This window comes from Ochotona curzoniae, unplaced genomic scaffold (assembly GCF_017591425.1).
Source record: "Ochotona curzoniae isolate NIBS_2020 unplaced genomic scaffold, NIBS_Ocur_1.0 contig_2688, whole genome shotgun sequence".
Taxonomy (NCBI): domain Eukaryota; kingdom Metazoa; phylum Chordata; class Mammalia; order Lagomorpha; family Ochotonidae; genus Ochotona; species Ochotona curzoniae.
This window is the reverse complement of record NW_024465553.1, coordinates 26,012,780-26,031,665: the sequence shown is the minus strand read 5'-3', so window position 1 is coordinate 26,031,665 and position 18,886 is coordinate 26,012,780. Positions and strand designations below refer to the sequence as shown.

At 43.0% G+C, this 18,886-nt stretch overlaps 1 protein-coding gene across 3 annotated transcripts in view; it reads left to right on the top strand.

Annotated features, from left to right (window-relative positions):
• Window positions 1-3,334: 3,334 nt before the first annotated feature.
• HIF1A (hypoxia inducible factor 1 subunit alpha) overlaps window positions 3,335-18,886 on the top strand; it is a 38,152-nt gene continuing 22,600 nt past the window's right edge. For all 3 annotated transcript variants that reach the window (XM_040975479.1, XM_040975478.1, XM_040975477.1), the window contains exon 1: window positions 3,335-3,689. In XM_040975479.1, coding sequence (XP_040831413.1) covers window positions 3,655-3,689 — 35 coding nt within the window. In that variant the 5' untranslated portion in view covers window positions 3,335-3,654. The remainder of the gene's footprint in view (window positions 3,690-18,886) is intronic.

Here is an 18,886-nt window from a genome sequence, read left to right as displayed (position 1 = left end):
CTGGCTAGAGTTGGGTATTTATTTCCCTTTTGAATGAAGGTAGTGGGTTAGGATCTGATGGTCTTCCTTGAGGACACAGAGCTCCAGGGGTATTTGGAATGGTTACTTTGCCCTGCCATAAGCAAGAGATTTTCCCTTAGATCTTCACAGTGAGAATCTGATAAGGTTCCTAGAGGTAAACTATTGAAAGTTGTTGGGTGCTGGGAGGCTGAGCCTCCTTGGGATTTTTAGCTACCAATCCAGTCTACACTGAGCCTCCAGCAATTCCTCAATTACAGTTACAGTGGTCCTCTCAAATTTGGATCCAGCTGTGATACTAGCTTCAGTTCCTGGGTTTCTATTCTTGATAAACTGTGCTAGTCTGATAAGCTGTAATTCTCTGTATCTCTGTCGATCTTGTTGGGGGGGCAACAATTTTCCTCATGACCTCAATTTCTGATGACCCTAAGAAGGGTAGAAGAGCTGCAGTTTTTTATTTGTGCAGTTGCTTTTTTTTTTTTCCTTATCATAGAGCATGAGAGTGACAATTTCTAAGCTCTTTATAACTTGGAAAAGAAACTGGAAATTCCTCAGCATTCAGTGTCTAGCACAATTGAAAACTGCTAGGATCAAATTTTAAGTCTACTTACATTATTCATAGACTCAAATATATGTACGTATTTTATTTTGATTCTTGAAAAAAATTTTTTTCAATGCCTTCTAACAACTTTCCTTCCAAATGGTACATGTTGCTTTGTTCTTATAATGAATAAAAATGATAACAATGACTACTGAACATTTTCTTTTAGCATTTAATACCATTTAAATGATTGACAGTCTGAAATGTTTCCACACTTTAAAAACTCAGTGCTCTGTATTATGTAGCAGTGACCCAAATTTTAAGTTTCTTTGCTGCCTCTTGAATGGTTAATTTTCCATTATATACCGGTTAAAGGTCAATGGATTCATTTGCACATAATCTTCCTGTTTCTGTAGAAAGTTTGGTAAAGTTAGTTGGAATGAACCATGGACACTTAGAATGATTGGAAAGCTAAAAAATAAGACTTTATCAAGATGCACCTACAAGGTAATAACTTTCATGCATTTGTTAGTATTATTGTAAAAATGATAATTTAAAACTTAAAATTTTTTTTTACAGGAAATTCAACTTTCAAGAATTCTGTTAACAGGATTACTCAAGATAGGGATATTGTTTGGCCCATCTGTAATTCTGTGACATCTAGCTGAAATACACAAGAAGTCATATTTCACACACTTTTGGAGAATTTGAATTTTGGGGCAAATTTAGTAAATATTCAAAATATCTTGTTGCAAGAATTATTCTGCCAGAAGCTTTAGAATGTATCAAAATGCTTTTAAATGACTCACATTTGTTATTACAAAAATGCTGATACTTTAAGCTCCCAAACATCATAGGTTTGGCTATCACCACTGACCAGAGAACTGCGTGTAAGTACAGTGAGAAGGGAAATAATTAAAAATACTTGCAACTAAGCCCATATATGGGGTGGGGGTGAGGGGAAACATGGAAAACAGAACATAGTACATTTGCATGAACATAATTGCCATTCATATATTCAAAATTGGTTAAATACTAGTAGAAGTCTAAGTTATTGTTACTGTGAGCAGAATAAATTTGGGGTGTATTGACAGAAATAACAGCAATAAGACTGCCAATAGTGAGAGTTGCCCATCAATGACTATGTACAAGTTAGAGTTTTTGTGTTACGTCTCTCTTTTGGAATTTTCTAGCACAGACCCTATTAACCCCATCTTACAAATGAGTAAACTGAGGTAAAAAGGTTCAATAACTTGCTAGGCAGTGGCAGAGCTGTATTCAAACTCATTCTTGATCCTGTGGCCAGCGTGCTTAACATTGCAGTTTGCAGAATACGAAAATGTTTATCATTTACAGTTGTTCTCCGTAAAACTTAAAAAAAGAAATCATGAGTAGCTATGATTTTTTTTTTCCGCCAGGCGTTTCCCATGGTTGTTCTGGCGTATACGTAGCATTTAGTGTTGCCAATCTGAAAACCAAAAATAGCATTAAGATCCACGTGTAACCGCATCCTTACGGTCTACTGACCAGCTAGCACGGCTTGCTGTAGGCAGTCAGACGCCCCGTTCTGTGGGCTGCTGTTGGGACATAACTGAATCCAGGCAGATACCCACCTATGACAGACAGGTGCCCTGAAACCACAGTGCCAGGCACAGACGCAGTGAAACAGCCCCGCGTCCACTGGAGAGGTGTGTGCCGGCTCTGTGGAGCTCACAACACGCTTTTCTTTTAAAAGACTGACAGGCTTGAATCGTATGCTTCTACAGACAGAAAGTGATTCAATCTTGACCCCATAGCTGGCAGTCCCGTCGGCCCACAGGCAGCCCTGGCCGCGGAATCCTCCTCGCCCCAAGTCCACGCAACTCCAGACGGTCAAACTATGGATCATCTGAATGCCCCCCGCCCCGCACCCCCCAAAACTGGTGCTGGCTTTTTCAAAAGCGTCAAGAACGCAGCCATAAACGTGAACCTAAAGCAATGTTTCCCACTTGCCCTGAAATTCAAGTTTATATTTTCACTCAGAAGAGAGCCGTGCCTACCTATGTGTCATTGACTTCCTTCGGGAAGTTAACGCGACTTTGGTGACTTTTTTTCCCCCTTGTGTTTACGTAATAATGCAACTCCGCTACAGAAAGAACTGGAGGACCCCCCGTGGGTACCCTCGCGCGGTGTGGCCGACCCGAGGCCGGAGTGACCGGGCAGGGAAGGACGGCGCGGCCGAGAGGCCCCAGGGTTCGCGGCCTCGACGCCAAGTCCGCCTCCTCCAGCTTGGAATTCAGCGGGGCCCAGCACTGCAGCAGGAGACTGCACCGAGAGCAGGAAATCCGCACGCAAGCTTAGGCCCCGGCATCCCGCGCCTTCCCCTCAGCAGCGCCTCCCAAAGCCAGCCGCCGACAAGGCTCGGGGTCCCCCCGCCAAGTCCCGGTCCAGCCGCACCCCCCGACTCCTTTCTCTCCACCCGCCCCCCGGCAGCACACAGACGAGCACGTGAGCGCCGCGGCCCGGCCCAGCTGGGCCTCAGCTGAGCGCCTCCCGATTGGCCCAGAGCAGCGTGGGCTGGGGTGGGGACTGGCCGCCTGCGTCGCTCGCCATTGGTTCTCGAAGAGCCTGCCTCCCCCTCAGGTGAGGCGGGCCCGCGAGCGCGCGCTGGGCTCGGCTGGCTGGCTGGCTGGCTGGCGCGCGCGCTCCCGCGCCGTCCTCCCCCCCTCCTCGCGCGCCGGGGCGCGCCTCCGCCCTTGCCCGTCCCCCCCACAGCCGCTGCCTCAGCTCGTCCGAGCACACAGAGGCGCCTCGTCTGAGGGGACGCGAGGATCGTCCTCCCCGCCGAGCGGGCCAGCGCTTCGGGCCGGGTCTTGTGACAAGCAGCTTAGCCGAGGGGGGTCGAAGCGGACCCCCTGCGACCGTCGCCCGCTGCTCCCTCGTCTGCTCTGGGCGAGGAGCTTCCCGCCTCGCACCACCAGCCCTCGTCCCCGCCCCACCTCTGGACTTGCTCTCTCTCTCTCTCTCTCCCCGCGTGTGGAGGGAGCCAGCGCTTAGGCCGGAGCGAGCCTGGGGGGGCCCGCCGGCCGGGAAGGCTTCGAGGGGAGCGAGTCGCCATGGAGGGCGCCGGCGGCGCGAACGACAAGAAAAAGTAAGCCCCTTGGCTCGGCCGGCCGCCCTCGTTCGTCGCCCGCTCGGGATCGCGGAGCCGGCCGCGGCGCTCTCGGGGAGGGGGGGGTCGGCCTTTTTGTCTCTTGCCTCTTCTCTCCTCTCCTCTCTCTTCTTCCCCCCCCAACCTCGCCGGCCGTGCTCCCCTGCTGCCCACGTCGCCATCTTGTCGTGGGGGGTGGGAGACGCCTCGAAAGTGCTTGCAGGGGCCGGGGTCTGCGTCCCGCCGCCCTTGCAGCCCGGCCGTCCGGGGAGCGAGGCCTTGCACCGCCCACCCCGCCGGCCTCGGGGACCCGGCCTCGCTCCGGGGCCTGATTCCACGGGGACACTCCGCAGCCTGGGGAAAAAAAAAAAAAAGCCCCGGGAACGGGCACGAGCCGCAGCTCGGCGCCGCCGCTCGCACCCAGCGCTTCCGCTCCCTCCCGCCCCGGTCCTCCCCAGTCCCGGGCAGCGGGCGGCCCCGCGTCGGGCCGCGGCTCCCCCGGTGGGCACGGTGGTCCCCGGGTCCCCCGGGGTTGGGCTCGCGTGACCCGCGCGATCGCGTCCTTCGGGAGTCCTAGCTGCGGCCGGGGGGGGGGGGTCGCTTGCCTTTGTGCCATGGGAGGGATGTGTGTGCCACGGCGGGGCCTTCGGATGTTAACTTTTTTTTAGTTTGCACGTGCAGATTTTGTTTCATTTTGTTGGGTTTGGTTTGAATCGCCTCGGAAAAGACGAACTTGCCTAGACTTGAGAAATCGGAGTAACGGGAATCGGGGTGGGGGGGTGGGGGGTGGGGAAGGAATAGCGACCTTGTAGGGGGAACTTTGGAATTGGATGCTTGGGTTCCCGTGGCTGGCTATGAGAGCGCAGTGGTTGAAAAGGAATGTGTGCCTCATTCATTCCCGAAAATATCTTAGTGACAATGTAGCGGCGGACTCGATTTGGACATACAGTTTTAGCGAGCGAAGGAAATGCAGCACCAAAATGTTGCAGTTTTTTAGAACTCTCCGTTTTCCCGAAATTGAACTATATTTAAAGGAAACCATCATCATACATACAAAATGCGTTGCAACTGAAAGCAAATGTATTAGCGTTGAGTGTGCGGCGGCGCCTTAGCAAATGATTCAGAATGGCCAGTGGATTTAGTGATGTCTGTTATCTCTCTCACCCCTTCATTTTTTATCCACTTTGGTATTATAAGCATTGAGGAAATAATTTTAAGGAATTGAGGATTTACAGTAGGTGAGCACTGGTCTGTAGACTGGCTTTGCTGTTAAGTCTTTCCACTCTTAGGGAGAGATTAACTTCTCAGCATCAGCAGAAGATAAACTTGTTTATATTTTTTGCTGTTTTGTAGGCTCCTTTTCTTGGTCCCTATTCAATGAACGCAAAATTTTCAGTTTGTATACAGCAAAGAAAGCACGGAACAGAATTCAAAACAGGAGCACACGCGTCTAGACTGAATTCCAAGAGTTAACCAGGAATTAATTGCAATTAATTCTGCAGATGTGATTACAGTGCTTTTGATGAAATGAAGAGGCTGCTATATTGTAAACCCAAGACAGATTACCTCTGTGTAGTGCCAATTTCCATCCTTATTATACACTGAAGCATATTAACAAATACATTAAATTATGTACCAGTCACTTCCTTTTATATGTAATATTGTACTCACTTCTTCTTTGTTGTTCATCAGTTAAGAATGTCAGAAGCCACTTGAAAAGTGAACGAATGAATTGGCAGCTACTGTGTATTGCTCCAGTACTAAATGGGTTCCTAGCTTTTCCTCACCCCCACCTGTTATTTCCAGAATTTTCTCCTAACCAAAAGTTCATTTGAATTCACTTAATCACTTGGGATCACATATAGTCATAATACATAGTATTGGGATTCTTAATATAACAGAAAAATTCAGCTAAACAATAAATAGTGATTACTCAGCAACACTGAGAAGCTGTTATAATTTAAAATATCCTTACCTAACCAGTATTTCTAGAAGTTTTCTGAAAGGTAGCTGAGGTGGAGGTGGGGTTTTTCTTGGAATTTTTCCATTTTAAAGGACAAGAAAGAAGCTCAAGATCGGAGTAGAGAATAGCCTGGTCCTAATTTAACTGGGCGTTTCATGCAGGGGCTGGACTTGCTGAAAGCACAGCCTGTGATACAGGATTTAGACTGACGAGGAATGTTAAGGGTTTCTCTTTCAGGCTTCAGGCCAGGACCCTTCCTCTTAGAATAAGCGTTTCTAAATCTGCTTCTTCCACTTGGGACATTGGGAGTCGGGAAGCTATCTCCTGTGTTAGTGAACTTGTTGCTACAGTTTGACTAACAAACTGCAGCACGTGTTGAGGTTGAATGTAGAATCTTACAGGCCCAAATCCCTGAGTCGGAGTGCCAGCTTTTCCACTGAAGAGCTTGGGCAAGTGCTGGGTGCTTCTAAGCCTAGCTTTTCCTTTAGATGACAAGAATAGCAACTGTCTTAATGGTTAACTGAAGGTTAAGTGAGATGATGCATGTAGACACTGGCCAGCTCTGGAGTGGGAGTCTTGGTAGCTGTGTGTGTTCTTCAGAGCAGATGGTACCTGTTTAGGTTCTAGTTTGAACTTCTATCACACTTAAGGAACTTCTCTCCTAAGTCCTTTTAATATGTCTTTTTATTTCTTTTTGGACATTTCTTAAATCTACTAAAAAATGGAAAGACTCACATTGGATTTGGGTCTTGCAAAGGGTTGCAGTTATATCCTGGGTTATGTTGGCGTTTGGTGTCAGTTCTTTTTCTTGAACATCTTGCCTATTCTGCAGTTTCTCGCTCTGTGTATTCTCCCTAAATGCTCCATTTTGAATTTACTCTGGGTGCTGCAGTCAAGACAAATTGAACAAGTCATGCTGTTCATTTCCATAAAGCACTGCAATTTTAGGATTGGCAGAAACTTAAAAACATTATTGTCTGGATGCCAACATTTAGAACATATGTTTTTTTTTTATAAATATTAATCCTTGTTAAAAATAGTAAGTTAATAAAATACTCTGAAGTAAAGCACCTATGTGGTGGCAAACTGTCCTTATGAATTTCTCTGGAGTTAAGCCTATCGGCCTCCATTTCAAGGCAACACTTCAGAGCTGTATTTTTTCATCCTGTTTTTGTGGTTTGATTGTATGAAGTGTATATTAGCACACACTTCCATGAGCATGTGTTTATTGAACATGTTTTAGACAATAAAAATGTTGTGGTTCACTCCTACAATCCACTGGAAAGTTCCTTGTCCAGCTTGGAGACGGGCCAGTGTTCTTTCTACCTGGCTAACCTCGCTTGTGTCTGGCTATGTTGGTTTCTGGGCTTGGGATTTAAATTTTGAGGCTAACATTTTGTTGTATGCCAAGAATGCTCTGTAGAAGGCTGAGGAGAATTGATCTCTTGAATGATTTATTTTCGGAAGAACTTAAAATAGTATATGATGTTTAGCAATAAAAGAAATCTGCCATGAGCAGATGTTAAAGATTTCAGTTAGAATATTTTAACTTGTCCATAGCTGAAAAATGTTTGGTTCCTTGGAATACTGTGTCCCTTTCTTATCTAAGATCGTTATCATAGTTCGTTCCCTAGTCGGGAGAGAATAATCTAATTTTGAATATGTTGTTGGATTGGGTCCTATCAAGAAGTTTGAACTCACAAGGAAAGATTCTGCTTTTTGACTTCTTGGGTGGTTGGTGGCTTTTACTTAGCCTTCTGCCGTGTGTATGTTACGGTATATGTGTGGTGTGCTTTTCTGCTTAACTCTGGAGTGCTAGAAAAAGAATTCGGGACTAAGATGAGCTAATCTTACTGCTCAGTATGTTTGGTAAAAACAAAGTTGAAATTTTTGAATTATAGGTCTCAGAATTTGAAAAATAATTACATCCCTCATTTCTTCATAAATTAAGAATGAACTGTATGTATTGTATCACTTTATGTATTCTACTGTAGATATTCAGAAACCCATATTTATATAATTCTTTTAGAAAGTCTACTATATAGAGCCCTATGCAGTGGCTCCGTTGGCTAATCCTCCCCTATCAAGTGCTGGTTTGTGTCCTGGCTGTTCCAATTCCCTTCCAGCTCCCTCCTTGTGGCCTGGGAAAGTGGTGGAGGACGGTTCAAAACCTTGGGCTCCTGCACCCACATGGAAGACCAGGAAGAAGCTCCTGGCTCCTGGCTTTGGATCAACTTAGCTCCGGCCTTTGTGGCTACTTGGGAAGTGAACCAGTGGATGGAAGGGCTTTCACTAGTTTCACCTTCTCTTTCTAAATCTGCCTTTCCAATAAAAATAAATATTTTTTAAAAGACAAATCTAATATATAAGATGTTTTTAAAAATAAAAATGAAAATATTTCCTCATGATTTCTCACTCCCCATAGCTTTTGAGGTGTTATTTTTCTTAAATTATTGTGGAAAACACATTAATGTAGAATTTTCCAGCTTAACCATTTCTGAGTATACAATTAATAGGTTTACATATACTTATATTTTTGTATGATCAAACCTTAGAACATTTTCATTCTGTAAAACTGAAGTATTAGGGCCCAGCAGCGTGCCTAGCGGCTAAAGTTGAATGCACCAGGATCCCATATGGGCGCCGGTTCTAACCCTGGCTGCTCCACTTCCCATCCAGCTCCCTGCCTGTGGCCTGGGAAAGCAGTCCAGGGCAGCCCAAAGCCTTGGGACCCTGCACCCGTGTGGAATACCCGGAAGAAGTTCCTCCTGGCTTCGGATCGGCATAGCACCGGCCGTTGCGCTCATTCGGCAATGAATCATCAGACGGAAGATCTTCCTCTCTGTCTCTCCTCCTCTCTGTATATCTGGCTTTCCAATAAATAAATAAATCTTTAAAAAAAAAAAAACTGAAGGATTAAACAGCTCCCATTTTGTTCCTCTGCTCAGACTCTGGCAACATCATGTTATTTTTCCTTTGTTTAATGGAAAAGGCAGATCAGACTTTGAGAAGGAGAGACATAGATAGATCTTTCATCTTCTGGTTCACTCCTCAAGTGTCCTCATTGGCTGTGGCTGAGACAGGAGCCAGGAACCAGGGGTCTCCTCCGGGTCTCCCATGCAGGTGCAGGGTCCTGAGGCTTTGGGCCGTCCTCGACTGCTTTCCCAGGCCACAGGCAGGGAGCTGGAAGGGAAGTGGAGCAGCCAGTGTATGAATTTGCGCCCTTATGGGATCCCAGTGCATGCAAGGTGAGGATATACCCATTGAGCCATCGTGCCGGGCCCATGTTATTTTTCAGTTTTAATAATTTGACTATTCCAGATACCTCATATAAACACAATGATCAGTTTTTGCTTTTTTCTAATTAATATACTATCCTCACAGTTCTCCCGTGCTGTTTCATCTTTCAGACCTTCCTTTTAAAAGCTGATTAATGCTCCATTTTATGTACATCTCATGTTGCTCATCTCTGATCATGTGTGGAATGCTTCCATCTCTTTACTGTTGTACTGCTATGAACAAAGTGTGAAAATTTTTCTGAGATCCTGCATTCAGTTCTTTTGGATATGTCTACATAGATGATCATTGGTAACTCTGTTTTTGTAAGATTTCATTTATTATTAGAGTGACAGGAAGGGATCTTCATCTGCTGGCTCGCTGGCCAAGTGCCCACCGGAGCTGAGGCTAGGCCAGGCTGAAGCCAGCAGGTAGGGACTCCAGCCGCATCTCACAGTGGGTGGCAGAACTCCAGTACTTGATCCATCCTTTGCTACTTGCCAGAAGCATTACCAGGGATGCTGGATCAGAAGCCTGGGAGCAGAGACTGGAACTTAGACTCCAATCTGGAATGTGGTTATTCCAAGAGATGGGCTAACCCTCTGTGCCACAAAACTGGCCCCTTCTCTGTTGAAATAAAATTGTTTGTTGGTTTGTTTTTTTAGAAATTGCCACACTGTTTTCCATAGTATTTGTACCGTTTAACATTTCCATCAACTGAGCCCAAGGTTTCCTATATCTCCGCATCTTTCCCAACCATTGTAGGGTTTTTGATAGGTGCTAGCCTAATGGGATTGTTGAAGTAGAGTGAGAGCTTCAACAGAAATGAGGCTAAGCACTTCTAGAAAGAGAATGGGAATTTTTGAAGGACTTAGGAAGTCTGTCAGTACTATTTCAGAAAAGAATATTTATTGTGTAAGATAATTCATACCTGTTCTATTATTGATAAGATCCCATCTAATTAGTAACTTGGTCCTCAAGCATCTAAACAATAATGATATATTTTTATTTTAAAAAATTGTCCCCACAATTTTTCCTTTTGGCAGTTCTGGTGATCTCAACTGTCATTTATAGTGCTTCCTCATTTTAAAAGTTCATTTGGTTATGATACTAAACAAAGATTATTCAAGGTGTAATTTTTAATATTTTCTGGTTAAATGGGAAAACTAGTAATGGAACCCAGCATACTTATCATAGTTCTTCACATAGTTATTTTGAAAATAACCATGCATTTAGATAAACTAATTAAAAGATACCTATTTGTTAATAATATAATTTTTCACCCTGTGACAAATCCCCTCTTCTAGTATGTGGATTTATTTTTCAAATGAAAAATACTGTGATAAAATTAAACATAAGGATGACAGGCAGAAAGCTGAAATTTTTTGAGGATTAGTGTATACTTTGGTTCTTCTGAGTCTGGTAAATTCGGATGCTGAGCACAAATTTCTAAGGTGATCCTTCTTCCCTTTTGCCATTATAAAATTGAATACATGTTTCAATGGAAAAATAAAACCAAATACACTGAAATTGAAATTTGTGTTATAAAAAGTATTACTGGCACACAAAGAGTTCTTCAGTAAAAATAATAAATGAAGAGTTGGGTGGACAAAAGAATCCAGACCAAAAATTTGGAGGATTTTTTTTTTTTTAACATCATGGTTATTCCTGCTTCTTAGACTTGGGAATTGCTTTTGCTGCTCTAGTTGAGTTTTGAATTTTAGTGAATCTGTGGTATCTGTTAGAACCAGACCAGAAATTGTATTTGTTTATAAATATAGTCTGCTAAAAGAAACCTCTGTGTCTGGTTGTGGAAAATCAGCCAGATAAATTGTTGGAAAGTGTGTCTACCCTTGTTTTATCTTTCACAAAATCCAGAAACTTCACACTGCGCAGGGTCGGCTAAGCACAGATATGTTTAGATACCACCTGAGTGTTTTGACTGTTGTCCATGCTTAGCAAAGGTATCTAGAGCTTTAAATCTGTTGTAGAGCACTAAAAGCATTCTAGAATCTCAGGGAATTTAGATCCAGCTCAGATTTGGCCTTCGGGTGTCTTAGGGACTGACTGTCCTCCAGCTCTTTTCAGAGAACGTCATCTACACATGAGTGACTCTGTAGAGGACTGTAAGAAAGTTCTTAGAAATAAAATGGAAAGCTCAGAAAAACTTTGAAATCATAATTGTAAATCCCTGTTTTTAATGTCCATAAAATTAAAGATTGCCTTATAGTGCAAGGTAAACTGTACATTAAGTGTGAAAGCTCCAGCTCCAGCTTGCTGCAGTAATCACTAACGCAAGGCTCGCTGTGCCTCTCCGAGACGCTCATCGGCCTCGGCACGAGTTAGAGTGTATTTGTTCAGCCTGATGCGAAGTGTTTTAGGTGCATTCTTTCATGTATTCCTTTTTTCTTTCGCTTTTTTATCTTGGATATCTTTCACTGCTACTATGAGAGCTACTTTATCCCTTTTCACTACTGTCCAATATTTGTTAGTATGGATGTTCTGTAATTTATTTAATCATTCCCAATTGTTGGCGATTTCCAACGCTTCTAATGTGCTTTACAGACAAGCAAAGTGAATGTTCCGAGCTATATAAACATAATGTAAAACATGTTTGAAGATCATACTTATTAATTAGAAAAATACAAAAAAGGTTCTTGTTTCCACCACTTAGAGATAGCTATTTATAACATTGTAATGTATTTTCTTACATGTGTTTTCATTAAAATAGTATTTTAATTACATACTATTCCATTGATAGCTTAGAGGCATTCTGTGTGTTTAAAAGCAAGGAAGTATAGTGACTGTGTTTGACTTTAAGATTTATGTATTTATTTTATTGGAAAGGCAGATTGACAGAAAGATCTTACATCCACTGGTTCACTCCACAAATGGTTGCAGCAGCCGGAGCTGAGCCCATCTGAGGCCTGGAACAAGGAGCTTCTTCTGGGTCTCCCCTGTGGGTGCAGGGGGCCAAGGACCTAGCCATCCTTTGCTACTTTCCCAGGCCATAAGCAAGAAGCTGGATGGAAAGTGGAGCCGAATGAGCCATATGGACACTGGCACGTTCAGACAGAAGATTAGCCTATTCAACCACCACAGCGGCCCCTGGAAGCATTCTCATAAACTACGTAATAGAAGTTAATTTAGCAATCAGTATTCTATATATTGTCCTAAAATTTACACTGCCTTTATTAATATTCAGTATCTTTATCTATTGAATCTTCCTCCTTCTCTTGAATAAATTCAATATTTTTAAATGATATGTAGTTGTAACTTGAAGCATAATTGATGATCATTAGCTGGAGATACATAAGTTTCTTATTGACAGTGACTGGAAATTACAATTTGTGGACCCGGCTCATGGCTCGGTGGCTAAGTGCTGGGATCCCATTGGGCTCAGGTTTGCATCTCAGCTGCCCCGTTTCCCTTCCAGCTCTCTGCTTGTGGCCTTAGAAAACAGTGAAGGATGGCCCAAAGTGTAGGACCCTGCACCAATATGGGAGACCTGGAGGAGGCTCCTGCCTCTTGGCTTTGGATCAATTTGTGAAGGTGCTCCAAGATAGTAATAAGCTTAAGAATCTCTGGAATGTATTTAAAAAAAAAACTATTAAGTGTACATGTAAATCTTACTTTAAATGCTATGAAGATGCCATTTTGTTGCTTGAAAACATGAGAAATATATTTTCAGACCTAATATATAGGTAACTGTCATTTTAGATGAGACAGAATGCCCTCACTAACGGCTTTGGTCATGTGAAACCAGGCAGACTGCATGAGATTGGATTCTTGGCGCATATGAATAGACTTTTAAAAATATATATTTTTATCGGAAAGGCAGATATATATATATATATAGAAGGAGAGATAGAAATGTCCTCCCTCCGCTCGTTCACTCCGCAGTGGTTGCAGTGTCTGGAGCTGAGCCGATCTGAAGCCAGGCGCCAGGAGGTAGGGGCCTCCTGAGCACGAGCCTAGCTCGGTGCTTGTGGTACCTCTGTGTCAACTTGCTGAGGCTCACCTGTCTGCTAGCTTGCATCATCTCACCCCTGCATCTGAGTCTTGTCTTGTTCCTCGGTTTTTTCTCTCTTTTGTATTTCACTTCTCTTGTATCTTCTAATAATTCCATTGTCTTTTTTTCTTTTTCTGAGATTTACTGATTGCGAAGAAGAAAGTTACGGGTTTTCTCCGTTGATTTTTAAATTCCATTGCTTCATAATTTTGCCACAAAATTTACTTATGCTTTAGTGAGTTGAAAATGTGAACATGCTATCTTTTCCCAGTGAAACTATGCTTAGATTCAGATTTTGTTCAGTGAAGTAATCCAGGCAATTCTACCAGCCTTTTAATTGGTCAGAAAATGAAATCTGCCTGATAATTTATATGTATATATAATATATATTTTAAAAATTGTCATCAGATTCATGTGAATTTTGTTTTTAAGAGAACTTTTGTTAACTTGATCATTCCAGAGTTTACTCAGTGGATTTGAATAGAAATTCCCTGAATATGTTCTAAATCATTTGACTCAGCAAAACTAATTTTTAAAATGTTGTGAAAATTTTAAAATGTTGGCAGGGGCCCAGCGCAATAGCCTAGCAGCCGAAGTCCTCATTTTGCACATGCCGGGATCCCACATGGGCACTGGTTCTAATCCCGGCAGTCCCGCTTCCCATCCAGCTCCCTGACTGGCCTGGGAAAGCAGTCGAGGACGGCCCAAAGCCTTGGGACCCTGCATACATGTGGGAAGCCCGGAAGAAGTTCCTGGCTCCTGGCTTCCCATCGGCTCAGCTCTGGTCGTTGTGGTCACTTGAAGAGTGAATCAGTGGACAGAAGATCTTCCTCTCTCTCTCTTCCTCTTTGTATATCTGACTTTCCAATTAAAATAAAATAAAATCTTTTTAAGAATCATAGAAAAAATGTTGGCGGAAAAAAATTGAGAGCCTGCAGATATGCTTAAATCGGTACGATGGTTCACTGCTTCACTATCTAGAGACTTCTGTCTGCGTTGTAGTGTGACTGCTCTCGTCCGGCATGTGGTATACATGTGTGTGTCACTATATTCAGAGTTAGATACACGTGCTGTGTTTTCAGACTGCTGTTAGGATTTTGTGGGTTGGTAATGAGTATTAAATTTGATATTAGTGTTGAGTACTTAGCACAGTAGATGGCTTTTAATAGTCTAACTTACACTAAAACCCGTTTCCCCACCCTCAAAGGGACGTGATGAATACAAGCGCTGGAAGAGACAGATGTGTTCTAAGCATATTTCTAATATTTTTCTTAGATATTTTTTGCAGTTTATTGAAGAAATAAAGAGTCTGCCTAAGGAAATTGCTTTCATGGAGTTGAAAAGGGTTACATAAACATGTACACTTTGTTGTATTTAGTAAACATCTAACTGTTAGTAGAATGCTATTGAATTTTATCATCATAATTTTAAAATTAGATTATGTGGCCTTATAAATGTCCTGTGATTCCTCTATTTGGGATACTTGGATTGAATCTAATGTTTCCCTGTTACAAAAGTATTGTGATTGCCTTTATTCTAAGCTGAACCAACTGGTACAAGCCTACAATGCGAGTGCTCAGTGCTGGACAGTTGGAGTTAGTCTGTACTCGGGCGTGGTATTTGAGAGAGTCATTTTCTTGAGCCATACCACCATTACAGTTTGTTTTTGCTTTATTAACTGGCATTTTGAGAAGTATATTTGGATTCTTTTTATTCCAGGAGACAAAATAACTCTAGGTAAGATGTTACCGTGAAGATGCCATCACTGGCTTAGAGTTTAGCTTTGATTTATCATAGAATCTCAGCCAGGACCATAACTCCTGAACATTACTTAATTTATGTACTTTGTTCTGTTTGTAAGCTGACCTTATTCTGCCACTGACGGGCTAGCAGGCTGTGCGTATTACAGGACATGATAAGTAGCAAACAGTATCTGTATTGACATGGTTTCTGGTCATAAGCTGAAAAGAAACTCTTTTGAGTGTCCATGTGTCAGTTTCCTGGGAAAATCCCAGTTTGCTATGTTTGGACTATTAGTAACCATGTCACTGTATTCCTGTGATTATGTGAATCAAACGTGTTACTGTAGATTATAATGATTACGTCTCAGACACAGGACTCTTGATCCGTGATGACCTGTTCTTGCCCCGACTTTTGAGAAATGTAAAGACTGTTCTACTAGATATCAAGGCCTTCCTTTCATCTTAAGAAATAGATAGTAATAACTAGGAAATCGGGCTCTGTTAGCTGTGTGGTTTGCACAAGTTGCTTTATCTCCAGTTCTGTTTCCTTCTGCATTGCAATAATAAACTGTCTTACAGGGTTGTGAGGATGGAATGAGACAGCTCAGAACAGCTCTTGGCACCAAGTAAGGACTTCATTACACATACACTGTCCTTATGTTGGTTTTCAGAAAGAGTTTCACTCTGCAAGCACATGCTAATATTCAGAATCCTGCAGGCCTACTTCAGGATAACCTGACAAACTAGTATTGTTTGGGTTGAGCCTCCAATGAGCCGACAGCAGCAAATAATGAGTAGGCATTCCTTGGCCTTTACTTTGACTTTGACCATGAATGTCTGGTTAAACTTCTGCTGCAAGACTTGCTGATTATCCCCACCATGACCTAAGGGACAGATGTGTGGCACAGCAGATACTGCTTCCGACACCATTGTCCCATGTTGGAATGTCTGGGTCAAGTCCCAGCTCCCCAGCTTCTGCTCCAGCTTCTTGAATGCACATCACCTCCATGGATGCCCGGATGGAGTGATGGGCACATGGCTTGGCCTGGTGCAGCCCCAGCTATTGTGAGAAAATAAGGAGATAGAAATCTTTGTTTCTTTGTAAACACCCATAGCTGAAACACAGACTTTAACTAGCTAAGAATGCTTGCCAGAATTTGTCTGTGAGGTGGCTTTTTCAAAGCCTGTAATTTGAATCTTCAGGTAGGAGTATGGGCATGTACAAGAGGGTCTTCAGAAAACTCATCAAAAGTGTGGTGTATATGGAAAAAAATTTTTGCAACATAATAAAACTTCTAGGAAACCAATTTTAATTAGTGATTATAAAGTATATCAGAGTCAACCACAATAAGTCCTTAGTCCTTGCTAATTTCTATATATATGTCTTCAGGTCTGGCTTTTGGGGGCTGGGGGTATGTAAAAAACAGTTTGGGGCATTAAGGAAAAGATTATTTGAAAAGCATATAACAGAGATCTTCCATCTGCTGGCTCACCCCCAAAAGGCCATAACAGTCAAGGCTAGATAGGCTGAATCCAGGAAGCAGAACTGCCATCTGGGTCTGCCGCAGGGTGTGGAGGGCCCAGTTCCTTGGGCCGCCATCCTCAGCTTTCTCAGCTACATTAGCGGGGAGCTGTGTTAGAAATGGGGCAGTCAAGACTCAAACCAGCACTCTGCTGTGCCAAGATTGCAACCAGTAGTTTAATGAGCTGCACCACAATGCTGGCCTTGGTTTTTTTTCTTAAAGTACAACACTGTACCTACTGTCTTAAAGCATTAATGTTAGAATTGATAAACTTTGTCCACACTATCACTGTTTTTTAATTCATGTATTTTGCAGACCTAGTTTTACCTTAGTACAAAACAGTATGCAGAGATGGAAATGGTAAAGAAACTACTCTTAACACACTGAAACTAATTTTTTTTTAATGTATTTATTTTTATTGGAAGAGAAGGAGAAACATAGAGAAAGATTTTCCCATCCGATGGTTTAGTCCCCAAGCAGCTGCAACAGCTGGAGCCTCTTCTGGGTCTCCCACTTGGGTGCAGAGTCCCAAGGGTTTGGGCCGTCCATGACTGCATTCCCAGGTCACAAGCAGGGAGCTGGATGGGAAGCGGGGCCACGGGGACATGAACCAACACCCAACAGGGATTTTGGCAAGTGCAAGGTGAAGGTTTAGCCCTTGGATCATTGTGCCGGGCCCAATGATTTAGTTCTTAACAGTTTGGCAAGATAATAAAGTTCCTGATAGAAAATATTGCAGAGTGCATAGGAAAATGTATATATAAAATCTTGGATTGGCAGAGTTAAAACTGGGTATAAACTTTTTCTGTGAAGTTACTATTTATTATTTAAAAATTTAACAACATCTTATTGAGTACATCATTAAATTTCCTTCAGAGCATATCTGTCCTGTAAAAATACTGATGGTAAGGGGCCAGAGTGGTGGTGTAACAGTAAATCCTAAACCTGTGGTGCCCACAGACTACATGGATGCATTGCTGTGGGACCTAGACCCTGTAGTCTAACAGCAATAATTCTGTCAGTACTGAGGCAATTCTAATGTAGCTGAAAATAAAATTGTACACAGGTGACATTATTGCATTTGCATGTAGCCTCAGCCTGTAATTTATCTGACTTCTCTGTTTATGGTACTGGAAATCCTGTGCCGCTTTTAATAGCTTACCTTAGGTCTTAATGTACTGAGGTTGAATTGCTCCAGATACTTGAGATTTTTGTAGTAAATTTCAGTTAGTGTAGCAGTTTACATTCTGTATTAAAAACTAGGCACATGAATTGATTAAATGCAAAAACTGGAGTATTGCTCTTGTCATGATACAGCTGCTAGAAGCACATACCGAGCACCCTGCCTGCTGCTTGGAACATCGCTCCAGCAACTGCCTTCCAGCCTGTGGAGCATTTGGAGGGAGGAGACATTTTGAAGGGAAGAAAATCAACTTCATTCATGGGATGTAATAATTAAATGAAATAACATCCTTAGAATTAAGTTGGTAACATTCCTTAGCATAATGATGAATGCTCAACAAATCATTATAGCTGCTTCCAATATTTAACAAGACTGAGTTCAGTGCCATGGAAGATCAGCAGAATATGTAATACAGAAGGAGCACTGTGGAAAAACTCACTCTGGAATACAAGAACAAATCCTATAAATGTTTGTTTTTCATTTGAAATGCAGATTTACAGGGAGAGAAGGGGGTGCATAGGTGTCTTCCATCTTCTGGTTCACTCCCTAGACGGCTGAATCTGCAGGCCCAAGCAGGAGCCACAAGCCTCCCAAGTGGGTGCAGGGACCCAGGGACTTTGGCCATCCTCCTCTACCTTTCCAGGCCATTAGCACGGAGCTGAATCAGAAATGAGGCGCCCAGGACCCAAATCAGTGCCCAGGTGGGATGCTGGCATCACAGGCTGAGGCCCAAAGTGCTACACCACGCACCTGCTCCAAAATGACTGCTTGTATGCTGTGAGATATCAGTTTCCTTATTATATAAAATTTGGATATTATTTAGCCTGTTTATAAACTCTTGGGTTACACTAGGTACCTAGTACCAGGTAGTGTTTGGCACAGAGCAGCTTTGATGAACAGCAGCCATTGAAGTCGTAGCTTGGGCCAGCGTTGAAGTACAGTGGGCAAAGCCATCCCCTGTGACACTCACATTCCATATTGGTGCCAGTTCGAGTCCCTACAACATGACTTCTGACCCAGCTCCCTACTAATGTGCCTGGGAAAAGCAGGGGAGAACAGCCAGAGTGCCTTCAGATTCCTGCACCTGTGTGGGAGACCTTAAAAAGCTCCCTGGCTTCAGCCTGGTCCAGCCCTGGGTGAACCTTTTTGTGGTCATAGTGATGGAAGACTCTAGCTCTAATTCTTAATTAAATAAATATTTGAAGAAACAGTAGCTAATGACAGACCCAGGTTTTGCAGTGAGTCAGGAGGAGTTGGTGTTGCTAAGCAATTAAAAAAAACAACTTTGCTAAGACTTAGAACCACCTTTGTGACTGTTCTTGGAATGGTTCCCTATACATTCATCGTTGTGCTGCTACGTTGATGAGGAGGATGGCCAAAGTCCCTGGGTCCCTGCATGCACTTGGGAGGCTCGTGGCTCCTGCTTGGCCCAGCAGATGTAGCTTTGATGTTTGTTAGCATGTCCCTGTAAAATTTTGGTATTGTATCTTTGCATTTA